The sequence below is a fragment of the Echeneis naucrates genome, chromosome 16 (assembly GCF_900963305.1).
Source record: "Echeneis naucrates chromosome 16, fEcheNa1.1, whole genome shotgun sequence".
Taxonomy (NCBI): domain Eukaryota; kingdom Metazoa; phylum Chordata; class Actinopteri; order Carangiformes; family Echeneidae; genus Echeneis; species Echeneis naucrates.
In genome coordinates this window covers 2,974,283-2,995,477 of record NC_042526.1, presented here as the reverse complement: position 1 = coordinate 2,995,477, position 21,195 = coordinate 2,974,283, and the positions used below count along the sequence as shown (strand labels likewise).

The window sequence follows — 21,195 nt, the reverse complement described above, 5'->3', positions numbered from 1 at the left end:
AGGGTTAGGGTTAACCCTAACCCTAACCCAAACTTTCTAAATTCAGATTAGAAATGATGAAACTTTTACTGTCTGTCACACCAACTTTGCAAGGACTTGAATTACAGAATGAGTGAGTTAATAATAGATGGTTTCTGTTTCAGCAGGTTTATGTAACCTCTGCCCCCCCCAGGCCTGTGGTGTGATTTCACAGCTCTGTTCCTCATGGCTCAACATACCACCGCTGTGCTGCATAGTGCCATGATCACACCTGACTTCCTATTGGTGCTTTCCAGCTTGTGTCACCTTTCCCCCAGCAGGAAGCCACGCCCCTTTAAAGGCCCTTTACTCTGTGTGTGTGTGTGTGTGCGTGAGAGAGTGAAGGCCGTTGTCGGCTCGACTCTGTGCAGACTCTGATCTCAGGTTGAAGAACGAGGCTCTGACACACTTTACATTTTAAAACTATGGACCAGAACTTGGTGAGAATGGATTTAGGTTTTATTCCTTGATCATCTACTCAATCTTAACTCTCTGATCTGACCCTGATTTTTTAATTCATTCATTCTCCTCTGCCTTGTTTTTAAACTGTAGTGTAGAATAAAATCCTACATAATTGTAAAATGACCACGTACCTCGTGTACAGCGATGAGAAACCACTCTGCTTCTTTTCTCACGCTGTCTCTATCTGTGATCTTTGCCTCGCAGGTGATCCCGGTGGTGGCGGCCTTTTCTGTGGTGGTTGTGACGGCCCTGTACTTTCTCCTTCGAGGTTCTTCAGGAGGGAGGAAGCTGCCTGTCACTCTGCAGGACCCCACAGTCAAATATTCCCTTCCCCTCATAAACAAACAGGTGGGCTGCATTCAAAGTCTAATGGACATTTAAACATGGCAGCACAACAACTTCATTCATTTAACTGCAGCCTGATGAAGGCAGCACAAGCTGCAATGAGCAACCAGTTGGTAAACTAAAGGGATGAAATATCAGCGTGGGGGAAGAGAAAGAAGTGAGTTTGACTCTTCCATTTTTCCATAACACATCTGAGTCCCTGACTGACACACAAGTTGTGTTATGGGTGATAGGTGCCATGTTTTGAAGGAAGTATATCTTAAAAAGAAAAAGCCACAATTACTCTGATTCTGCTCCATCAATTTTGATTCATATGGTTTGATTCACTGTTACTTACAATTTTTAGTTCCCTCTCTGAGCAGTGCTTCGTCTTTAGGACAGATTGTAGATAATAAACTTCATTTTTTGCTGTTGATGTACAAAATAACCTGAAGCAAGCAAGATTTTCTATAAAGTCGTGCTTGTTTGTTTGTGTGTCCTTGCACAGGAAATTAGTCATGACACAAAGAAATTTCGGTTCGGCCTTCCATCCGGATTTCATATCCTTGGACTGCCAGTCGGTACGGGAACATTTTTCTTGTCACTTCTCTTTTCATTTTCTCTGTAATTGTCTCAGATAATATGTTTCACAACAAAATGCCTTCGAAAAATTGACCAACTGCACAGTTGCACAGAAATGTATTCATTCGTCCGGCCTTGGAATTACTTGTTTGTCTTTTTGTTTTTGTTTGTTTGTATTTTCGAAAGAGGCGATAAAGAAGAACACAAGATCAGGTTTTGAAAGTAAAAGTTTCTGCAAAGGATCAGTGTCATTTAGGGGGAATGTGTCAGATTGGAAACTTTTAAAAACTCAGAAACTGCAGTCAAACACGAGCCCTTTGAAAAGAGGTGAGAGAATGAATTACGTCTTATTTAAATCACGACTTCGCTGTCATGCGTCTCCTCAGGTCAGCACGTTTACCTGTCGGCCAAAGTGAACGGCAGTCTGGTGGTCAGGGCCTACACTCCGGTCTCCAGTGATGAGGACCAGGGATACGTTGACCTCGTCGTGAAGGTAATTCACCAGTCAAGCCCACAGCTAACTGGCTCAGGTGGAAGCTTCGCCACATCTAATAAAGCACTGAAGCTGTTATGTTATGTGTTCCACCTTTTTTCCAGGTGTACTACAAGAACTGTCACCCCTCCTTCCCAGAGGGAGGGAAGATGTCTCAGTACCTGGACAGCATGGCTATCGGGGACAGCATTGACTTCAGGGGCCCCAGTGGACTGCTGGTCTATAAGGGAAACGGTACAGTAAAAAGCCGCAGCCTGCTTGTCTGTATTCATTTAATTCAACCTGCAGTTCCTGTCTCTCACCAGCAGATGTTACTGCACTACAGTATAATTCTGCTCTTCACACACTCGGACCTCCCTCTCTTCTTTTCAGGTCAGTTTTCCATCCGACCAGACAAGAAGTCCGAGCCCAGAGTTCGCAGGTTTAAACACATCGCAATGGTCGCTGGAGGAACAGGTTCATTTACATTTCTATGAGACACTTATGAGTGATAATGATTCAGAGTCTGTTTTATTGCCCAGAAGGATTTTCAACATACAAGGAATTTACTTTTGTGTTTTGGTGCAAAAACTTTTAAAGTACTCAAGTTATCAACAATTCAACAATTAAGTTTGCAGTGCTATGGTTGACAATATCATTTAAATATAACTTTATCTCCTCCTCAGTGACATATCATTCATCCTCTAAGACAACGTTGGTGTTTTTCCGTCACAGGTGTCACCCCCATGCTGCAGTTAATCCGCAGGATCACAGCAGACCCAGCTGACAACACCCAGTGCTCTCTGATTTTTGCCAACCAGGTTAGAGTATCATTCTGGGAAATCTTTCCAAGAGTCTTATTGTGAAAGAGTATTACTGAACAGAAAAGGGAGAATACTCTGGAGAAATAAAATTCCTCTCACTTGGTCTCTCTCAGACTGAAAAGGATATTCTGCTGAGGGAGGAGCTGGAGGAAGCGAAGAAGAATCATCCTGACAAAGTCAAGCTCTGGTTTACGCTTGACAAACCTCCGCAGGGTAAGGAAGGATTTCTTCATTTCTGGGCCCAACAACGGGGCGTCTGGGGGGCTTCCACTCAATACAAGCTGCCAGCTGTATTAAATGTGCCTCCTGAACATTTATCATAAAGAGCAAAAATATTATTATTGCTTTAAAGAAGCCCAATTTAAAAAAGAAAAAAAGAAAAAGCTTTCAGCACAACACACGAACATGAGCTCACCATATATTTAGTATGTTGTATAAAACAAAATCAGCTCTTTTCCACAATGTAAGACCTGCAGAAAATCCCAATCTCTGGAGTCAGGTCTGCGGAGACTCTTACAGCTAATTGTTTTGCTATTACAGCTCATGACTCCCTGCTGTTTTAGTCTCATCTGCCTCACAGCTGCAGGCAGATGTTAAAACAAACAACTGTGTGCTACCTGCTCAACAACAAACAGCAGACAGACAGAAACCGGACTCCGTGTCTGCTGGATGTGATAACAGGCTGATGACATTCAAGAAATGTCTGTTGGCCTTTTGGTTTTCATAATGCATCTGTTTTTTTTACACTGTAATCTTTCTACAGTTGTAGAAAGCTTTTATTTTGGTGACAAAGAGCAGAATCCAGCAAAGGGTCGCAGGTCGTGCTTGAATTTGAGCCACCAGGACACACCAGCAGTTCAGTTCAGATCCATATTTGTTATATTTATTCGTCGCTTCCCCTTCACTGAGCAAATTTGTCTTCTTAGAGGAGGAAGGCATTCCAGTCCACACAACACAAACAAACCAAAGATGGGCTTCACCACCAGTGAACATCTGCAACCTGATTACAAAATATAATGTGAAAAAGGATCAAATATACTCATTTAAATTTCATTTTTAACCTGTTAAATTCATTTAAAATTTATAAAAACATAAATGTTACCATACAGTGTATGTGTGTGTGTGTGTGTGTGTGTGTGTGTGTAAGTAAATATTGCCAGGCGCTATGAATATGACTAAATCTGGTTTCACTGCTGAATATTCAAAATGAAACACCAAACAAAGACTCCTCTGCTGGAGGAAAATCCTTGCAGGCTGAGGAGGCAGATAGCTCCAGCAGGGTGTTACAGTAGCTTAGCAAAACACTCATGTCTTCGTTTGCATAATCCTGAAAGTGAGCAGAAATTAATGAGCATAACATTGTTACATAATCTCTGTTGTGGAGACCATGAACAGCTTCCGTGTCGTGTGTTGCTGCATCTTCATCTTTTACACACAGAAAGAAGAGACTCATTGGCCCTTGATCTTTATTCATTTGTCGAGGTGTGCTTGCTCTTCTTCAGGCGATGTCATTATTTGGTTGTTGTGGACGAAGCGGTGACTGATCTGTACATGAAAGTGAACAAATTGCTAATGACTTCATTGACACCAGCAGCTGACATCTTTGCCTTTTCCTGGAGATCAAAGGCCAAGCAGATGATTTCATTACTGATTTATTCTGTTTTTGTCTTTGTAAGTCTCGCCCTTTAATGTTAAGAAGAAAAGTCAGTTTTCTTCTTTTTCTTCTGCCGATGGGAACACAGAAAATAAAATAAAACTAAAAAGACAGGAAGAGCAAGAATCAGTTTTACTTTACAAACAGGATGAGAATCTATTCTGAATTTTAACAGCTTTAAAAAACAAACAAACAAATTATACAGCAGATTGTTGATTATTATTCTCTCTGTCTTGTCTCCCAGACTGGAGCTACAGTTCAGGATTTGTGACTTATGACATGATCAAGGATCACCTCCCTGCACCGTCCTCCGATGTCCTTGTTGTCCTGTGTGGTCCTCCACCGATGATACAGAAGGCCTGTTTGCCAAATCTGGAAAAGCTGGGGCACAAAACAGAAAACATCTTTTCTTACTAGTGGTTCTGTTGCCTATGGACCTGCTTTGTTTCCTGCCATTTTTCTGTCACAAATCATTCTATGAACCTGTTGCACATTGTATGATGGTCCAACACTATCAATTATCAACAGGTTTCTTAAATATGTCTGCTTTTGTCAATCTAAAAGACACCAGAGCAACCACTTAACATTAAAGTGCAATCAATGAACTTTTATTTAAAGTATCAAACCTCTGTTTATACAAAAACCTGTTTTTGAGGAAGTCTTTGCTAAATAAAGATCAACTAAAGAATCAAAAAACAATTGCATTGATTTGAATACATCAAGCATTAAGTACTTCATCAACTTGTAACACACCCACAATTGACTTTTTTCAATTATATAAAAAATACTTCGCAACATTTCCGACGTCCCGTGAACGCCTCAGCGGAAGATGGGCGTGGCTCCGTCCGCCAACATGTCGGACTAGGACGGTGAATGTGGACCGACGTTTGGAGCCGAATCCGCTCAACCAGGGGAACATGGTGTGTCCGCTCTCTGCACACTCAGTTAACCCAACCCGGAGCGGCTCACTGTGTCGGGCTTTGATTTTAGTCGTATCCATCAGCATTAACTTCGGACCGGGGGAGTGTGAGGACGTCAGCCCGGAGAGATGCCTCCTCTGGGGCCCCGGGCTGCAGCCCGGCTCGGTGCTGCCGGTCCGCTTCTTCTTCATTCAGGCGGTTCATTCAAACGGACTCAACCTGACTGTGTCTCCAGGTAAACGACAGGACACACAGCCGGAGCTCCAACGTGTTAACGTGGTTAACAAAAAACAGAAAAGGCTAAAAAGTAACCGCAGCTTTAAGCTAGCTGAGCGATAATGGCGACGATGTTGGTGAATGTGGGAGCTGCTTCCTGCTGCCATCACAGCTAATTCAACAGATTCCGTCCTGCTTAAAGTCACCGGTGTTTGTGTTGTGTTTCAGGTAAAGACGCGTTCAAAGTGAGGATTAGCTCTCTGGACAAGAAGGAGCACATCCGTATCCACGTCCCTCCGCCTCTGGACAGAGGGGACGGCTCCTTCCTGGTCCGGTACCGGCTCTACGGCTCGGCCCGGACCGGTCTGAAGGTGGAGGTCCTGCACCGGGATGCCGCCGTGGCCGGGTCTCCTTACACCCTGCAAGGCGAGTGATGGCACAGCAACAGGATCTGTCTTTAGGCTTTTTATCTCTGAATCATTCCTGAAAAATGTAATGTCCCTGCTGAGCACAAAAAAAGCTGAATCCACAGTTTACACCCCGAGAAATCACCTGCCTTTAATGAGATGAGCTCATAATGCAGCGATTGTACTGATATTTTTTTTTAAAACTGCATCTTAAGATTACGTGTACAAATGTGCAGAACACAAGAAAATGTGTAAGTCACAACATGCACAAATTGCTGATTAAATCCAAGTTAAAGCAGGTCACTGCTGATTTACCTGAAGGAGCTTTTTTAAATCAAACGACCTACATTTAGTGTTGGTGAAGCCATCACTCGCTCTCTCGTCCAACCCCGTTATTCTTTATGCCTAGGTCCGATTTATCATGAGTACTGTGACTGTCCTGAACCCGACGCCTCTGCCTGGCAGAGCGTCATGCAGTGTCCCACTGAAGAGCCTCAGATCCTGGCCGACTTTAAATCCTTCCCCACCGTTGACCTGCAGCACATCAGACAGGAAGTGCCTCTCCGGTTCTCTAACAGGGGAGGCCTCATTCACTACGCCATCATCAACAACCAGCTACATCGCCGTACTCTGGGGAAATACACCGACTTCAAGATGTTCTCTGATGAAATGCTGCTCTCTCTCATGAGAAAAGTAAGTCTGTGTGTGTCCTTGTGATGTGAAAGGGTAACATGACCGCCGAGGTCGCTGACTTTTTTCATTTTCTGTTGAAGGTTAGGGTTCCTGATGTGGAGTTCTTCATCAATGTTGGTGACTGGCCGTTAGAAACCAGGAAGTCGGACGCTGTCCCAGTCTTGTCGTGGTGTGGCTCCACAGACACACGAGACATTGTCCTTCCCACTTATGAAGTCACTCACTCCACCCTGGAGACCATGAGGGGTGTCACCAATGACCTGCTGTCTGTCCAGGGAAACACAGGTATCTCTCACTCTCACACACACACACACACACACACACACACACACACACACACACACACACAGTGTGTATTAGACACGCAGGGACACAGTTGATTTTTATCCCTGTGTTATTTAAAATACACACCTTCTCACAGCCTCTCTCCATTTGCTCCCAGTTCAGCCTAGAATAGATTCCTTAGAAGTGGATAGTTAAACATGACGCTCTCATTTTCCCATGATTGTATTTATACTGATCTGGTTTTGTCTTGAAGTCAGACTGGTTTTTGGTGAATAATAATAATTTTGAATAAACTGAGACTTGATATCTGGCCTCCCTTCCCCCAGGGCCAACACGTCCTATTGATTATTGACTATTAATATGTAACTGCAAAGTGAATGCTGACATATTCAGCTGTTGTTTTCTGTTTCTCCAGGGCCTCCGTGGACTAACAAAACAGAGCAAGCGTTTTTCCGAGGCCGGGACAGTCGAGAGGAACGTCTTAACCTGGTCTCTTTGTCCAAGAAGAACCCTGAGCTGCTGGATGCAGGCATCACAGGATGGTTCTTCTTCAGAGACAGAGAGAAACATGTAGGCAAAGCACCACTGGTTGGATTCTTTGACTTCTTCAAGGTGAGAAATGATATTTTCTCCTAAAATAGGTGCAGCTTTGATGCAGGTGGGTTTTCCTTTTTCATCTAATTTTACATCCTTGTACTTTTTCTTTTCCCTGGTTTTAAACATAATCAATTAAATATATACATTTTCAGAAGTTTATATTAAAGCTGTTTTTATCTTTTCCTGTCTTTTAGTACAAGTACCAGGTGAATGTGGACGGAACAGTCGCAGCGTATCGCTTTCCTTACCTGATGCTCGGTAACAGTCTGGTACTGAAGCAGGACTCGCAGTATTATGAACATTTCTACAGCTATTTAAAGGCAGGCGCTCACTTCATCCCTGTGAAGAGAAACCTGTCAGACCTTCTGGAGAAAATTCAATGGGCCAAGGAGAACGACGCTGAAGCCCAGGAGGTGGCCAGAGCGGGTCAGGCACTGGCCAGACAGCTGCTGCAGCCCAGCAGACTGTACTGTTACTATTACAGGGTGCTGCACATGTACTCAGAGCGACAAACAGGCACGCCCACACGACACGTCGACATGGAGATGGTGCCTCAGCCAGACGACCACACTGCTGCATGCACGTGTGAGCGGATCGCCCACAAAGGAGCCGACATGAAAGATGAACTGTAACAGGATCTTTCTTTAGGCTTTTATCTCTGAATCATTCCTGAAAGGTTTAATGTCCCTGATGAGCACAAAAAAGCTGAATCCAGTTTACAAAGAAAATTGTTGCCTTTATTTTGGAAAGTAAAGGAAGTTGTAGGACAAATTACAGTAAAAAGTCTAGTTCTGAGCCATTTTTTTTTCACCATAAATCTGCACGACTTGCCTTATTTTTTATATTGTGTATTGAATTGTTTTGTATTGTTTTTGTAAAACTCATAACTTTTGTAATTGTGCCATTTCATTGGATATTTGTGTAAAGCATTAACCTAAAGAAAACACTTAAAATAAATCTTATTACTGCGACATATTTGAGTGTGGGGCAAAGTGGGAGATCAGCTGACTGACCAGCTGCTAGCATGAACAAAAATGTTTTCTTTCTCTGTCCCCACAAAAATCCATTGAATTCTCTGGGAAAGACAAAGAAAAATTGTCATTACAGATATATAAAACAGCAACAATTAATCGTTTGTTTAGCTGTGAAAAATGTTGGTAGAGAACATTTTAATATGCTTTTTTCCCCACTGATTTCCAATGTTAGCATTTATAGACAGAAAACTGGATTTTTTTTATCCTCTGATAAATTCTGTGCCATGAAATTACACATCAGTTCCCTTTTCAACACGTTTCATACGTACTGCCTGAACTTAAATGTATCACACACTCACTCTTTGCAGAAACGGTTTGCTCAGACTGCATTTTTAAGCCGTTGCAATTTGTTATGCAAATTTAAAGAACACAAGAAAATCCCCTTGAGCGCAGTTCCAGGTAAAAGTACTTATGGACTAATCAAGCTGTCTTCCAACCAGGAATATAGCTCATGCAGAATCCCTGTGGAGAAAGCCTCAATTCAACTCAGACTGACAAACACAGCTGGTAGCTGGCCACAAAAACATGGACGACTGAAAGTGTGAAGTTGTTTTACAGTTATTGTAGTCTTCTTCTTTGGGGATTTTAAGAATTGACAATCAGATTTTAGTCTGTCATAGTTCGCTTTTTTATTTTATGAACAACGGATATTGTTAAACTGGGATGATATTTGACTGTTAAAAACACATTTAATCTTAAAACAATTATCTTACAGCACAATAGTGTGCATACTCCTTTTCCTCTTCAAAGAGGGAAACGTTTTAGGACTTCTTATTTTGACCTGTACTGAGCAAGAAAAGCACTGGGATGACCAATAACAGTGAAGATGTCTGTCCTGGTCAGGTTTAGTCACAGTAAAACCAAATGTACAACAACAAGAACTTTAAGATGAACAATTCAAATCAGTTAGACAAACCTCAATGTCCACTGTAATAACAGGTGGAGCACATTAAAGCATAGCACCAATACAGGTCCGGGATCAGCCTGTTGGAAAATGAGGCAGAACCAACAGCAGAATCTTCCTCAAGTAAACTGAGTTTTAAAAAATTATGCCATAAAACTCAACATTTTAGTGAGACAGGACATTGTTTAGCAATAACCTCCATACTTTTATAACCTAAAGTGTTATTGTGGTCTTGTATCATGTTATTGGACACTGATTTAAGGGTCAGCTAAACTTAATCATGAGAGTGAGAGGATCCCCCTCTTTCTTGGACATGAGAGCCTGCATCATCCCTGAGGGTGTGTGGAGATACCGTGAACCTTTGAAGAAGTTCTCAATAAATGGTCTGTCAATCTTGTTGCATTTCCCGATGGCTGCCTCAAAATTGTTGCTGAGGACTCCATAGATGTTCTCCTTGTCATTTCTCTTCCCAAAGAACAAGAAGAGGGCGTAGCAATCCTTGCCAATGGAGGTGCAGAAGCCCACTAACCTTTCATACGTGGTCTTACTGCTGGACTCTATCTGTGCCATCTGGAGCGATTCACTGCAGCCTTCCACGGCGATGGCGTTCTCCTCAGCATCCTCTCTCTCCGGCAGATGAAGTACCTGCACGGCGATCTGGATCCGGGGGTTCTTGGTGGGCTTCTCCAGCACGGCCCAGACCCAGTCAGCCCCCAGGAGTATACGCTGCTCAGGAGTCATGGCTGTGCAGTTGAAGGCATCTGTCAAGTTGAGGCAGACGCTCTGGGTGATGTAGGTCATCAGGAAGACCTGTGGTCAGACGACAAACAACTATGAAGCACAATGATACCTCCAATTGGTTGATGATTAAAGGATATGATTATTTTAAAAGCTTACCTGTGTCAGCACGTCAGGGCTCGGGTGGAACTTGTCCTCTGGGTCCTTGAAGAGGAGATATTCCTGAGTTCTGGATGAGGCGGCAGAGATACAGTCGTTGAATAGAGGTATGAAATCATTGGGCTTGACGACGGGGGGCCTCCTCAGTGTGGAAAAGATACTTGGCCGTGAAATGTTCTGATCAAAGGGTGGTTGGCTTGGGGGGCTGCGTTTAGCAGAGGAGAAGAATTTAGCCTGCAGGGGTTCAGAGGTGGACTTGCTGAATATCTGGCCCATGGTGGATGGATGATGAAGGGCAGGAGATCAGAGGGTGGTCTCCCTAATGCACTGGAAACAAAATTTATGAAGTCAGAAAAGAATAGATTGTGATCTGAAATGAATGTAAAGGTGATATTGAGATTATTATTTGTTCTTTCAGCTACAGACCCCACCATATGGTGCCACTGTTTCTCCCACTAGATAATGCAGCACATTAAAATGTACTTCTCTCCCTCAGTGCACTACACTTCTTCAAAGTGTTTCAAAACAATACACACTCACCAGGATGTGTGTGGAAGTTTCTGTAGGTCCAAATCCACTCTCTGCCCTCTGCTCCTGTCCCCTGCCCTGCTGAGATACACACCGAATCTGTGTGTGTGTGCGTTTTGGGTTGTGTTTTGTTGTGGGCAGGCTCCAGCGTCCTGATGTGAGCAGGACTTTCAGACGAATAAAGATTTTCTCTCCCAGGTTGGGAGAAGCAGTTCTTGAGATGGAGTTAGTGTGGGTGCGGTGTTTGCAACCTGTTAAATTTTATTTAAGTCAACAAAAGACTCATCTTACCAGTTAACCTGCAGAAGCAGCAGAAGCAGCAGCAGCTTGTGGACGGGGCCAGGCCTAAGCCTGAAGGGTTTGGTGGGTAAACAAAATGCTTAGCAGTCTCTTTTCAGTAAGAAGCACAAATGAAGACATGTAGGTCGGGTCAGGAGCTGTTGGTGGGGAGGACAGTTAGCAGGGACTTTAAAGTCACATTGTCATTCTTCTGCAGGGCTGGACAGCAGCAGGATCTTCCAGAAGCAAGCATGATAACGTTAAAGAGGCAGTTTAATATCCCACTTTGTTAATACAGACATGCCACTTATACCGTTTGCAATTTCTAAATAATTTAACTGTCTACAAAGATGATCCAGTCTGTGAAAGTGCTTTTATTTTTCCCAACTAAATATAACAATCTACCATACCTTCTCTTTTATTAGTGCAGGTAGAATAATATACTAAACCAATGCTTCTCCCAGATTCATTAGGAAGGTGAACCACAATTTGTGTTGCAGCCACACGCACACAAAAAAGACGAATAATAACTGTGATGGTTTTTTAATATTTAAAAGTAAATTTCTACTTATGACAATGAAACATCTATATTATGATAATCAGAAAGATGTGTAATGTTATCTTAATTAGCATTAGCATTAACACGGCGTCTGGGCTTGGCCGACGGTGTTATTAGTTCTGTCAGATATCAAATCACAAACTAAGGAAGGACTGTTGTGGTAAAATACTGACCTGATGACATTTTTAGATGAAAACTCTGCATTATATCACATCTTATTCCAAAAGCTAAAGCTAGCTAACATGGAGACCGATGTAGCCTTTAGTAACTGAGCTAAGCTAACGGTTTATATTAGCAAACTACAAGCACCATGGTCCCTCCAAAGTCCAAGTGTAGGAGTTAATAAAAGCACGAGCTTTATAAAATATCCTTCATTAAGGCAGAAGAAAGTCGGTAAATTGAGATATTTCCATAAACTGTATGAACAAAGCGGTTTATATGCGGCGAACTATTGACCATTTTTTAGCGTTAGCAGCGAACTATTGCTGACGTCAAGGCATGTAGAAATAAGTCTAGATCTGGTGGGGTTGATGTTTCCTTTAAAAAAATAAAATTCAAAAGTTTTGCAGGTAAAAATTAAGTCATATATTTATCCAATAATCAAACACAGACGTTTTCCTTTCACGCTGTTCCGTATTTGAATTTTGGTTTGCGGCGTGACGTCGACACGTTGTCGGTTGAAGTGTGTTGCTACGCAACCGAAAGCCAACGTCCGGCGCCATTTTGGAAACAATGTTAGCTAACGGCGCTGTTTGTTGTTGTTGTTGTTGTTTTAAGGAAACCTTTGTAGTATTGTATTTTTTACTCTATTTTATGCTGTTATTTGGGTAATTAATACACCTATTAACATTTGCTCTTTAGTGCATTTTAAGGATAAAACAATGTCGGAAAGAGCACACGACGACCCCTGGAAACCAAACAGCATCATTCAACGAAGCTGAAGCTTTAATGTGTGGAGGTCTGTATGTTTTCAATCAATGTCTCTAACCTTTCATAATTATGTTCAACAGCCCCCCCAAACTCAGATATTACGTATATGTAAACAAGCTAACGCTGTAGATTCAGTCCTTTACACTTCACATTTCATTTCAAGTATGGTAAGATTTTTTTTACAATCAAAATGAGCAAACTGTCTGAAAACAGTGATTATTTTGTGTGTTGCTCTGCCTCTGATTGGACTAACGCTAATGTGGGTGAAATAATGAGATTTCCACAAATGGCTGAGCTTTCATTCATGCTGTCCTCTTTTAAATACCAGGACACGGTTTGTACAGTACACAGTGGTCAAGATAATCAGAGTACATTGCATAGAGAAACAAGATAAACAGTAAAGTGGCTTATGAGTAACAGTTCAGTTCTTCAAAATAAAAAAAGAGACCATTGGAGATTGTCTTCAGGTCCACTCAATCCATTGTAATGTATGAATGCAGGTGTTAGATGAGGTGTCAGCAGAAGTAGATGCAACCAGCTGTGTTAGGCTGGACCCTGAGGTGCAGTTCAGTTGTGAGAGACCGGCTGCTGCAGGTGTCTTTGTGATGACTGACAGCGTTAGAGAGCCAACAGCTTCAGGTCACCGTTCATCAAACTGTCTGAGAGTGCCTCAGCTACTCCCGCAGCTCCTCCCGGCTCAGCAGGTGCTGGAAGCAAAGCGCCACGGGAGTGGCAACAAGTTAAAGCTGGGGTTTATCGTTGAGCTGAGTTAACCCATTTATGTTTAATATATTTTGTGTCAGATGGATTTACGGTGCAGGATTTTCAGCGCAAGCAAGGCACCATTTTTCTGGATGCAACATCAAGTGCTTATGGTAAATGAGATGTTGTCATTAGAAAAGGTTTCCAATTGCACCACCAAATATCTCATTGGTTTTTAAAGGACCATACAATCCACAGCACCTGACAGACAACTGATCACAAGTCAGGAAATCTAGCTTCAATGGGGAGTGAGTAACAAAAACTATGTCACAGGACACATTGTGTCACAGCAGGAAAAGCACAGTTGGAGCTGGTGAAATTAACAATGTCTCCCTACTAGTTTGGTGTGCAGGGGGGATGAAGTTAACTTCAAACGTGCGTTTTATGTTACCTCAGTTGTACACCAAAGCATTTTAAAGTGAAACATGATGTGAAAATACTTTTCACTACTTTTAAGGTAACTTAATGTTGAGTAATAACATTGAAATCACTTTGAAAGAGCCAGAATGTGTAAGTAGTAATTATAGCTGTGCTTTTCCTACTAGGACATCTAAAATATCTTCTGTGAAAAGGGTTTTATTGTCAGTCAGTTTCTTTAATATAGGCTAGTGGGTTTTTTAGTGTTGCATGGAACATAAATATTATATATTTTTTTATTTTTAAAACTGAAAAAAGAAAAACTTAAATTATATAAATGATTTAATCTTAAAGCGTACAATTGGAGTACCATTACCAAGATAACTTCAGCAAGAGCTAAAAGGCTGGCATCTGCCTGACAACAGCAAGTAATGAAGTGCCACCAAGAAGGTTTCCCACTATTAGTCATAGTGATGCTTTCTAATTTCCACACAGATTTGTGGTGTTTTAATGTGGTTTCTCCCTCAGATAAACTCCAGAGTTTTCCATCTGAGTGACTAAAACGTCTGTTGCAACTGAAGAGGAGCATTTACTTGGTGAGTGAATCAGCCTCAAAAGTCATTAACCAGCAGCTTGTATGTGTTGGTGCTTACTGTGAGGTTGTTGATGCTTTCAGACAGAGCTTCTATTTGCAACATTGTGCCCTCTGTGGTCGCCATCTGCAACACACATGACACGCATGAGGCCTCATGAACCCATTACAACTCATGATTATAGATGTACTTGATGTGAAATAATAATGAGTTTTCATAACCTCTAGAGCAATAAAAAACTGCATTCATGTGTAAGTGGTAGTAAACTTTGGTGTACAATACAGACTGAATGTGTGAAGATTGTACCTGCAGCTGCCTGCTGAGCTGTGCTCAAACATGTGCTTCTCCATTTAACTTTAACGTGGTTATGGTTAGCAGCCATCTATGCAGATTGGTCAGCTGGAGGGGAAACTGGCTTCATAAACAGTGATGGCAGCCACCATGATGGTGATGGTTAGGATGATGATGATGACGAAAGCAGGTTAATATTTGATGCAGGTTACTGAGGCATGCCAGCATCTGTAGCAGTACATTTCTTTACATCCTTATAAAAAAACTAGGACTATACTAAATCAACATATGTCAAAAAAAAGAAGGAATCAACTTTACACACATGATTTTGTTTATTAAATGATTACATTTTTTTTTTACATTTACATGGGCACATGTAAGCTTCCTTTCATGGGGCATTATTTTTATTACTATAAAAATATTATTACAGTCAAATATGAAAATAACAGTACAAAATCACCACCTCAGGCTCCAAACAAAACATGCTATTTTATAATTTGCTCTGCAATTATATAAATATTAAATAAAATCCCTCTATGTTATGTATGCAAATATTGCACAAGTTCTTTTCAACCATGTGACAGAACTGTTTTCAAACTGTAAAATCAAAGGTGTAAATTATACAACTGACAAAAACACACATATATAAAATCATCAACCTAAAAGTGGTACACAAATGTTAGAACAATGGCTTAATACTGTACAGCAAGAGATGTTTTATACACTGAATGGATTACAGGAAGTGATGTCACAGGAACAGTCCAGAGAGAGGCCGTGCTCTCTCCTGATGAATTAGGTCATGGCACAGCTTTGAGGCTGAGGTCGGGTTAGTTAGACATCTGACTGAAAATTAAATGAAAATGCTTCAAGTGTTCTAGATTCATGTTTTCAGTACACGCTTTATGACAAGCAGCTGTGACTGTGAGACAGTCACACAGGTCTGTTTGGGCGTCTCTGAATCTCTTCAGGTTTAAGGCACAGGGCCGGGCTGATTTGTGCGGGGTTGAAAGGAGCAGGAAGGGGATGGACTGAGGTATTAAGGGCCGCAAGCAAAGGAAGCAGAGCAGTAGCAGTTAAAGAATGACAACATAGTCATCCATGGTGATGACAGGTTATCGCCATGTTTCTGTTACAGCTGTTATCATGGAGATGGGTCAGCTTTGCTGTCATCGAGCCCCACCTGGTCCCGGGAGCGGTCGGGCTCTCTGTCCAGGATAGGGCTCAGGCCTCTGAAGCCGGCGTAAGGACGCATCTGTACCCCGTTTACCACAGATTTTCCTGACTGAGGGGAGGACGACTCAATGGGACACACGTAGTCTGTGGATTCGTCCGGCCGTCTCCTCCTGAGGTGAGTCAAGTTAGAGAAGCCCAACTTCTTTGGCTGCGAGAAAGACACAGGGTTTGACTGTTAATCTGTCTTCTCAGTTACATTGATAAATGTAAAGGTATCAATATTTTGTCATGTTATAGGAAGAGGAAATAATTCAGCTAGACTTACATTTTAAACTTAATACTTTCTGTACATACATTCTGAGTACAGGAAATAGAAAACTAACATCTCAATTTACAACAGCCAAATTCATGACACTCATTTGTTGTGTCGTTCAAATGTCCTGTCTGTATAGAATGTGTTCTTATAGCCACATTTTTGATGACTTCAGTGCACGAGTAAAGAGAGATACCAGGCAACAACAACACAGCAGCTTTTATATTTATGTCCTCTAAGCTTGCTCTTGCTGACGAAAGCCACTGTGATATTATCATAAAGCACTGTGGGATATTGCTCGGCTGCTGCCTGGTCATACATACACAAATAGATTTCTAATGTTTTTTTTTTTTTGTTTGTTTGTTTCATGCTCCATTTTAACATACTATTTTATATCTGACCATAAAACCATTCACATAGATATTAATGAAGTTCCTTTAGGTGTCCAAGGTCAACAGCAAGTATGGATTGTGTTTTATGGTGGATTATTTTTACTGTTCTTCCTCAGCAGTGCACAGAGAGATTTACTGCTGAGGCTACAGCTGATGGGTGAGTCTTAAAACTGTGAGGAGGAGCAGAGCAGTCTCGGGTTTACTCCGCTCTCACAGGCTTAAAAACACTGAAGAGCTCAGAGCTTAAACTGAGCTGATGCACCAAGGTCTCACCACAGATTTAGGTGCTTTCTCTCTTACATTCAGCGAGAAGAGGGCACGTTAACTGCGTTTGTGTGTCTTTCTGAGCCCTTCCCCTTCAATTCCGATTATGACAATGCATGCGTCTTTATTATCTCACCTTTACTTTAGCTGTGATGCTCAGTGGGGTGTAGCTCGCTGCCTCAGTATACTCCCTTTTCTCCTGCTGTGCTTGTGCTCCCACCAGACTGTTGAAGTTGGTGGTTAAGTGGCGTCTCAGCAGTGTTTTCTGAGGAGGGATGTTCAGTAGCATGGCCAACGTGTCTGAGTTAAACCGGGGTTCCAGCATCTACCAGAGGAGAGATGAGTTAAAGTTTCTGTCGTTAGCATTCCTGCTTTTTTACTGTATATACTCACTATCAGCCCTCCATGGACACCGCTGCCCCTCAGGTTGGGTGCGTACTCTGCCAGGTCCACTGATCTCAGCCACTCCATAACTCGGTGGTTTGACCACTGGACAACCTCAGAAGGAGTGAACTGGCTCTGAAACACACAAACACACACACGTGGATTAATGTAATCTAGACATTTATCATTAAAAACAGAAGCTACAGAGGGCTCAATGATGGATCCACACACACACAAACACACACACACACACACAAATGCACAGAGAGGGATTACAATACTACAGAGATGTGACAACAAAATGTTTTTCTAACCAGACTTATGTTTTGTTTTGTTTTATTTAGGGCAAATTATGACAAAAAATTTAAAATTGGCTAGATGGCATTAGAAGTTTATTTGTGGGCGACAGCACCTCTCAGCTACCGGCTGATTCAAAGGGCTGCATGTAAAAATAACATAAATAGAGAACGCAAGATGTACACAATAATAAACAAAGGGTAATATCCAAAAAATATAAACAGGATTGAAAAAAGTCAAATATGACTTTCAGCTCTGCGACAATATAATAAGTGACAGACAGCCCTGATTTAAAAGAACTGAAACTTGAGTCTGTTCAATTGAAATTGCAGAGATCAACGTTTTGGGCACTTTTGCCATCTTCATGTACAGCGAAAATATAAAATGAAAAGAGCGCTCAAGGTTTTCAGTTTTTTTTATCATTTCTACATGTGTATGTTGTTTATTGGACCAGAACTGGCTTAGTGATGTCACAAAAAAAACAAACAAACAAACAACTAACCTCGTTGCTGGGCCTGCGTTTGAGGCAGTTGGAGTTAAACCTGTTAACGTGGAGAACGTGGATGGCGCACTTGATGCTGAGATGATGGAGCTGACTAGTCACTTTTAGGAATAACAAGTCATTCTGAAATAGTCAAAAGAAAAGGGAAGGAAAAGAAACGGTGAACAGGAAAACAGTATTTCCAATTTATTAATGTCTCAAGAGTTTTATATATCTTTGATGGATTTATGTTTACACCGGTGTGTTGTGTCATTTATTTAACCTTCAATACACACTCACCACAGTGAGGTACTGCAGCATATGTCCATCTACTCTTCCTTCATTAAACTGATCTTTGTACTGAGGAAGGCCGATGTCATCCAGCCAACCTGGAACATAAAATATCAGATTGAATTTAGGACATCGGATTTAGAATAAGTTATTGTGTGTTTGCCCCCTGTATTTCAGTACATACGAGTGACCCAAATGTAATCGAGCTCTGCAGACTTTTCGGGCTGCTTGCTGCTGAAGGTCTTGATGGCTAATTGGAGCTTCTTCCTGTGAAGCGGATTCTTTATCCCCACCTCCTGCAGAGATACAGAGAAATTTGAGATTTTTACAAAGCGTTACAAAAATATCTGATGAATGCGAGCCTGATGAGGGAGACAGATCTGGTCAAGATGACAGTGTTGAAGGCGAGACTGAAGAGGAGATGACAAGCAGAGAAAGGCATTACTACCTGCTGAAGTGATTGACACTCAGCTACACTGATCAGACAGGTGTGACAGGAGGAGGGATATTCTGTCCACTACACCAAATTGAGCTCAACCACGGTCTATAAAGAGTAATGATATACTGTCTGTCGTACCTTCTCCAGGTCTTGCACGGTTGCCGACAGGAGAGTCTGACCGCTGGTGACCCATTGGCGAGCGAGGACGCTGTACTGACTGAGTCCAACGTCCTCCAGCCAGTCGCACACCTGCTCTGTGCTCCACTTGGAAAAAGGCATCTTCAGGTCTCTGCCGTGGTTAGTGGAGAAGAGAGATGTTTAAAATAAGACTCCTGAACCTAGAGGCAATTCCATGTTTGGGATCTTAAGTTGGTTTATCCCTTGAGACACGCGCACATATACGTGAAGGAAAATACATATTGATGTAAAAGTGTGTACCTTGTGTTCCCTGGACGGGCCAGTCGTGGTCCTGCTGTGGCTCTAAAGCCGCCCCTCTTGAACTCTCCCAGCTCTGGGTCGTGAACCTGGACAGGACTCCCTGACTGGCTGCGACGGATCCTGGTCACAAAATAAATACTCGAGTGAGTGATGGCAAACAGCGGAATAAATTACGACCATAATTATGACGCTATTGGACGAAATATGTGTGTTAATGAAAGCAAAACAAAGTTATTATAAATTTCTACTTACTTTCCCCAGAGTTTCTTAATGCCTCTATGTGTCTTCCTGTTTTCTGGTGAGACAGGGGACTGTTGTCCAGAGTCCACTCCAGAGGACAGAGGAGACTGGTCTGAAAGGACGTTCTCCTCCAGCTTCTCTGGAGGCCCTGCCAGACAAATACACAGAAACAGAAATTTGGATGACATGATGGATGAATAAGAGAAATTCAGAAGAAAACTGCCTCCATATGGACGAAAAACACAAACAAGCACTGTTTTGAGAAAATCTCAAGCTTCTTAAAAATGGTTTATGAAGATAAAAAATTTAATCCCAATGGTGTCTCAGTTGGACTTTTGATATTTGCAGAAACTACAGTATATTTGAATTTTTAAGTAGAAAACAACTTGTGTAAAGTTGGAGTTTCACATTAAGTAGGACCAATGAGAGAAGAGGTTGGGAGCCAGACTTGGGATATGGCTGACTGCTCTTTTGTGACATCACAAATTTACAGACGTCAAAATAATCAAAAGTTTTTACAATAAAGGTAGTCACTCTATTAAATATTAAAGGTGCAAGTAACCTGATATTCAGCCAGTAACCACTTGGTAAGGGCATTACACACTGGGGTAAAGATACGATACCCACCAACATCATAGAGGTCATGTTTTCCAGGAGATCCTGAGGCAGAGGAGGTTAGTGAAGTGACAAGAAAGCAAGCAGAAAGAAATCAGAAGCCAGCATTAGTCACACCCACTTTACCTCCAAATAAATGTTATATATATGTTAAACATCTAAAGCAGCTTCATGCAAATCTAAAGGCCTCAGGCAGTTGCAAAACTGGGACAGAAAGTCGGACAAGATTAAGTGTGCTTGTTTACGTGAGACTGATGTTTGAAGATACTGGGAGGGGTGAGCGGCTCATTGTCAACCTTAGACCTCATACGAGAGGTCACCAGGGCCGAGAGCATCTCTGGAGGTAGTAAGTTTGTTTTTCTTGCATCATTGCAGTGAGACTCCAACCAGAGGAGTAAGGCATTTCTCACTCCGGCAATGGAAGCTGTAATTCAGTTGCTACCTCATTACAAACTGTTTGATGTGGATGGCTTCTTTATATGTTTTTCTCCAGTTTACTTCAAGCACTTGCTTGACTTGACTGTCAGTGAAAGTGAGCTGGGTAAGCCAGTGCGAGCAAAGGGAGGGGGGTGTCAGGTTGCATACTTGTTTATTTACTGTGAGATGGCTATGCCAGTTGAACTGCACATATCCTTAAGTTTGCATTTCTTGCTCTCTGATTACCCTCTAGCTTTAAGCCCTCAGCTCTGCGTTGGCAGATACATGAGTGACTGCGTGTTTATATGCCTATTAGCTTTAAGAGTGTGTTTGTGTGTTACTTTCAGTGAATGCTTATGTGAGAAAGCTGCGCATTATCTTCGACAGCTCCCTGAGTCATGAAGGAGTCCTAATAATCTGGGCTTTATGGGTCCTTGATCCGCGGTGAGAACACTCACTTGCCCTGAATGCTCACCTCTGGTGTTTGACCGTGACTGGGATGATCATGTTTTTGTTTGGCAGATAACTGACGTGAATTTCGTTTGTCAGAAGAGTTTGAATGACTCCAAAGTCTGAGGAATAACATTAGCCTATTAAGTGAAGTATATTTGCAATGTTGACATTGTAATTTCTGTTTGCGCATACAGTACCTAATGCCGGAGCACTGGCACTCCTGCAGCGAACTGCAGCCAGAGCACAAACAGAGAAAGAAAAGAGCAATCCGACAGTGCAGCAGACAGGAGGCAGGGCACAGAGGAGGAAGCAGATGGAGGAAAGTTAGTTGACAAGAAGTTATTGTGTCCAGTAGATGTTTCTGCATCAAAGGATCTGTTCTTCATACAAAATCTACAGGAATGCTTGCA

General features: G+C 42.0%; 4 protein-coding genes across 7 annotated transcripts in view; 2 read left to right on the top strand and 2 right to left on the bottom strand.

Moving 5' to 3' along the window:
* On the top strand, positions 1-4,936 carry cyb5r2 (cytochrome b5 reductase 2). Of its 2 annotated transcripts, XM_029523738.1 has the most exons (9): positions 1-458; positions 685-828; positions 1,313-1,385; positions 1,773-1,879; positions 1,984-2,113; positions 2,252-2,335; positions 2,594-2,679; positions 2,796-2,895; positions 4,581-4,936. In XM_029523738.1, exons 1-9 carry the CDS (start codon positions 444-446, stop codon positions 4,751-4,753), a joined length of 912 nt encoding a protein of 303 aa, XP_029379598.1. In that variant the 5' UTR covers positions 1-443; the 3' UTR covers positions 4,754-4,936. The 2 variants fall into 2 exon arrangements, with proteins under 2 accessions (XP_029379598.1, XP_029379597.1); XM_029523737.1 differs by lacking the exon at positions 1-458 and having other exon boundaries at positions 498-828.
* A 237-nt stretch (positions 4,937-5,173) lies between these two features.
* Positions 5,174-8,443, top strand: poglut3 (protein O-glucosyltransferase 3). Of its 3 annotated transcripts, XM_029523080.1 has the most exons (7): positions 5,174-5,491; positions 5,701-5,898; positions 6,289-6,572; positions 6,653-6,857; positions 7,273-7,469; positions 7,649-7,845; positions 7,951-8,442. In XM_029523080.1, the coding sequence occupies exons 1-7, from the start codon at positions 5,254-5,256 to the stop codon at positions 8,084-8,086; spliced, it is 1,455 nt and encodes a 484-aa protein (XP_029378940.1). In that variant the 5' UTR covers positions 5,174-5,253; the 3' UTR covers positions 8,087-8,442. The 3 variants fall into 3 exon arrangements, with proteins under 3 accessions (XP_029378940.1, XP_029378939.1, XP_029378941.1); XM_029523079.1 differs by having other exon boundaries at positions 7,649-8,440; XM_029523081.1 differs by lacking the exons at positions 6,653-6,857; positions 7,273-7,469 and having other exon boundaries at positions 7,649-8,443.
* A 1,213-nt stretch (positions 8,444-9,656) lies between these two features.
* rep15 (RAB15 effector protein) lies at positions 9,657-10,565 on the bottom strand. The gene is made up of 2 exons (XM_029522389.1): positions 10,290-10,565; positions 9,657-10,202 (listed from the first exon to the last, which is right to left on the bottom strand). Exons 1-2 carry the CDS (start codon positions 10,563-10,565, stop codon positions 9,657-9,659), a joined length of 822 nt encoding a protein of 273 aa, XP_029378249.1.
* Positions 10,566-14,901: 4,336 nt separating this feature from the next.
* Positions 14,902-21,195, bottom strand: part of ppfibp2b (PPFIA binding protein 2b) — a 54,465-nt gene continuing 48,171 nt past the window's right edge. The window contains exons 18-26 of the mRNA XM_029523777.1: positions 19,313-19,448; positions 19,061-19,180; positions 18,761-18,911; positions 18,368-18,479; positions 18,193-18,281; positions 17,914-18,036; positions 17,124-17,249; positions 16,867-17,055; positions 14,902-15,969 (exon numbers count right to left, since the gene is read on the bottom strand). Of these exons, the coding sequence (XP_029379637.1) occupies positions 15,730-15,969; positions 16,867-17,055; positions 17,124-17,249; positions 17,914-18,036; positions 18,193-18,281; positions 18,368-18,479; positions 18,761-18,911; positions 19,061-19,180; positions 19,313-19,448 (1,286 nt within the window). The 3' untranslated portion in view covers positions 14,902-15,729. The remainder of the gene's footprint in view (positions 15,970-16,866; positions 17,056-17,123; positions 17,250-17,913; positions 18,037-18,192; positions 18,282-18,367; positions 18,480-18,760; positions 18,912-19,060; positions 19,181-19,312; positions 19,449-21,195) is intronic.

Excerpts from the sequence above, each read along its gene's own strand:
- cyb5r2 (XM_029523737.1), top strand. The coding sequence starts at position 625 with ATGAGAAACCACTCTGCTTCTTTTCTCACGCTGTCTCTATCTGTGATC. Across the intron at positions 1,386-1,772 it reads TATCCTTGGACTGCCAGTCG|GTCAGCACGTTTACCTGTCG; the intron begins GTACGGGAACAT and ends GCGTCTCCTCAG. Across the intron at positions 2,114-2,251 it reads GCTGGTCTATAAGGGAAACG|GTCAGTTTTCCATCCGACCA; the intron begins GTACAGTAAAAA and ends TCTTCTTTTCAG.
- poglut3 (XM_029523079.1), top strand. The coding sequence starts at position 5,254 with ATGGTGTGTCCGCTCTCTGCACACTCAGTTAACCCAACCCGGAGCGGC. Across the intron at positions 5,492-5,700 it reads CAACCTGACTGTGTCTCCAG|GTAAAGACGCGTTCAAAGTG; the intron begins GTAAACGACAGG and ends GTTGTGTTTCAG. Across the intron at positions 6,573-6,652 it reads TGCTCTCTCTCATGAGAAAA|GTTAGGGTTCCTGATGTGGA; the intron begins GTAAGTCTGTGT and ends TTTCTGTTGAAG.
- rep15 (XM_029522389.1), bottom strand. The coding sequence starts at position 10,565 with ATGGGCCAGATATTCAGCAAGTCCACCTCTGAACCCCTGCAGGCTAAA. Across the intron at positions 10,203-10,289 it reads GCCCTGACGTGCTGACACAG|GTCTTCCTGATGACCTACAT; the intron begins GTAAGCTTTTAA and ends GTCTGACCACAG.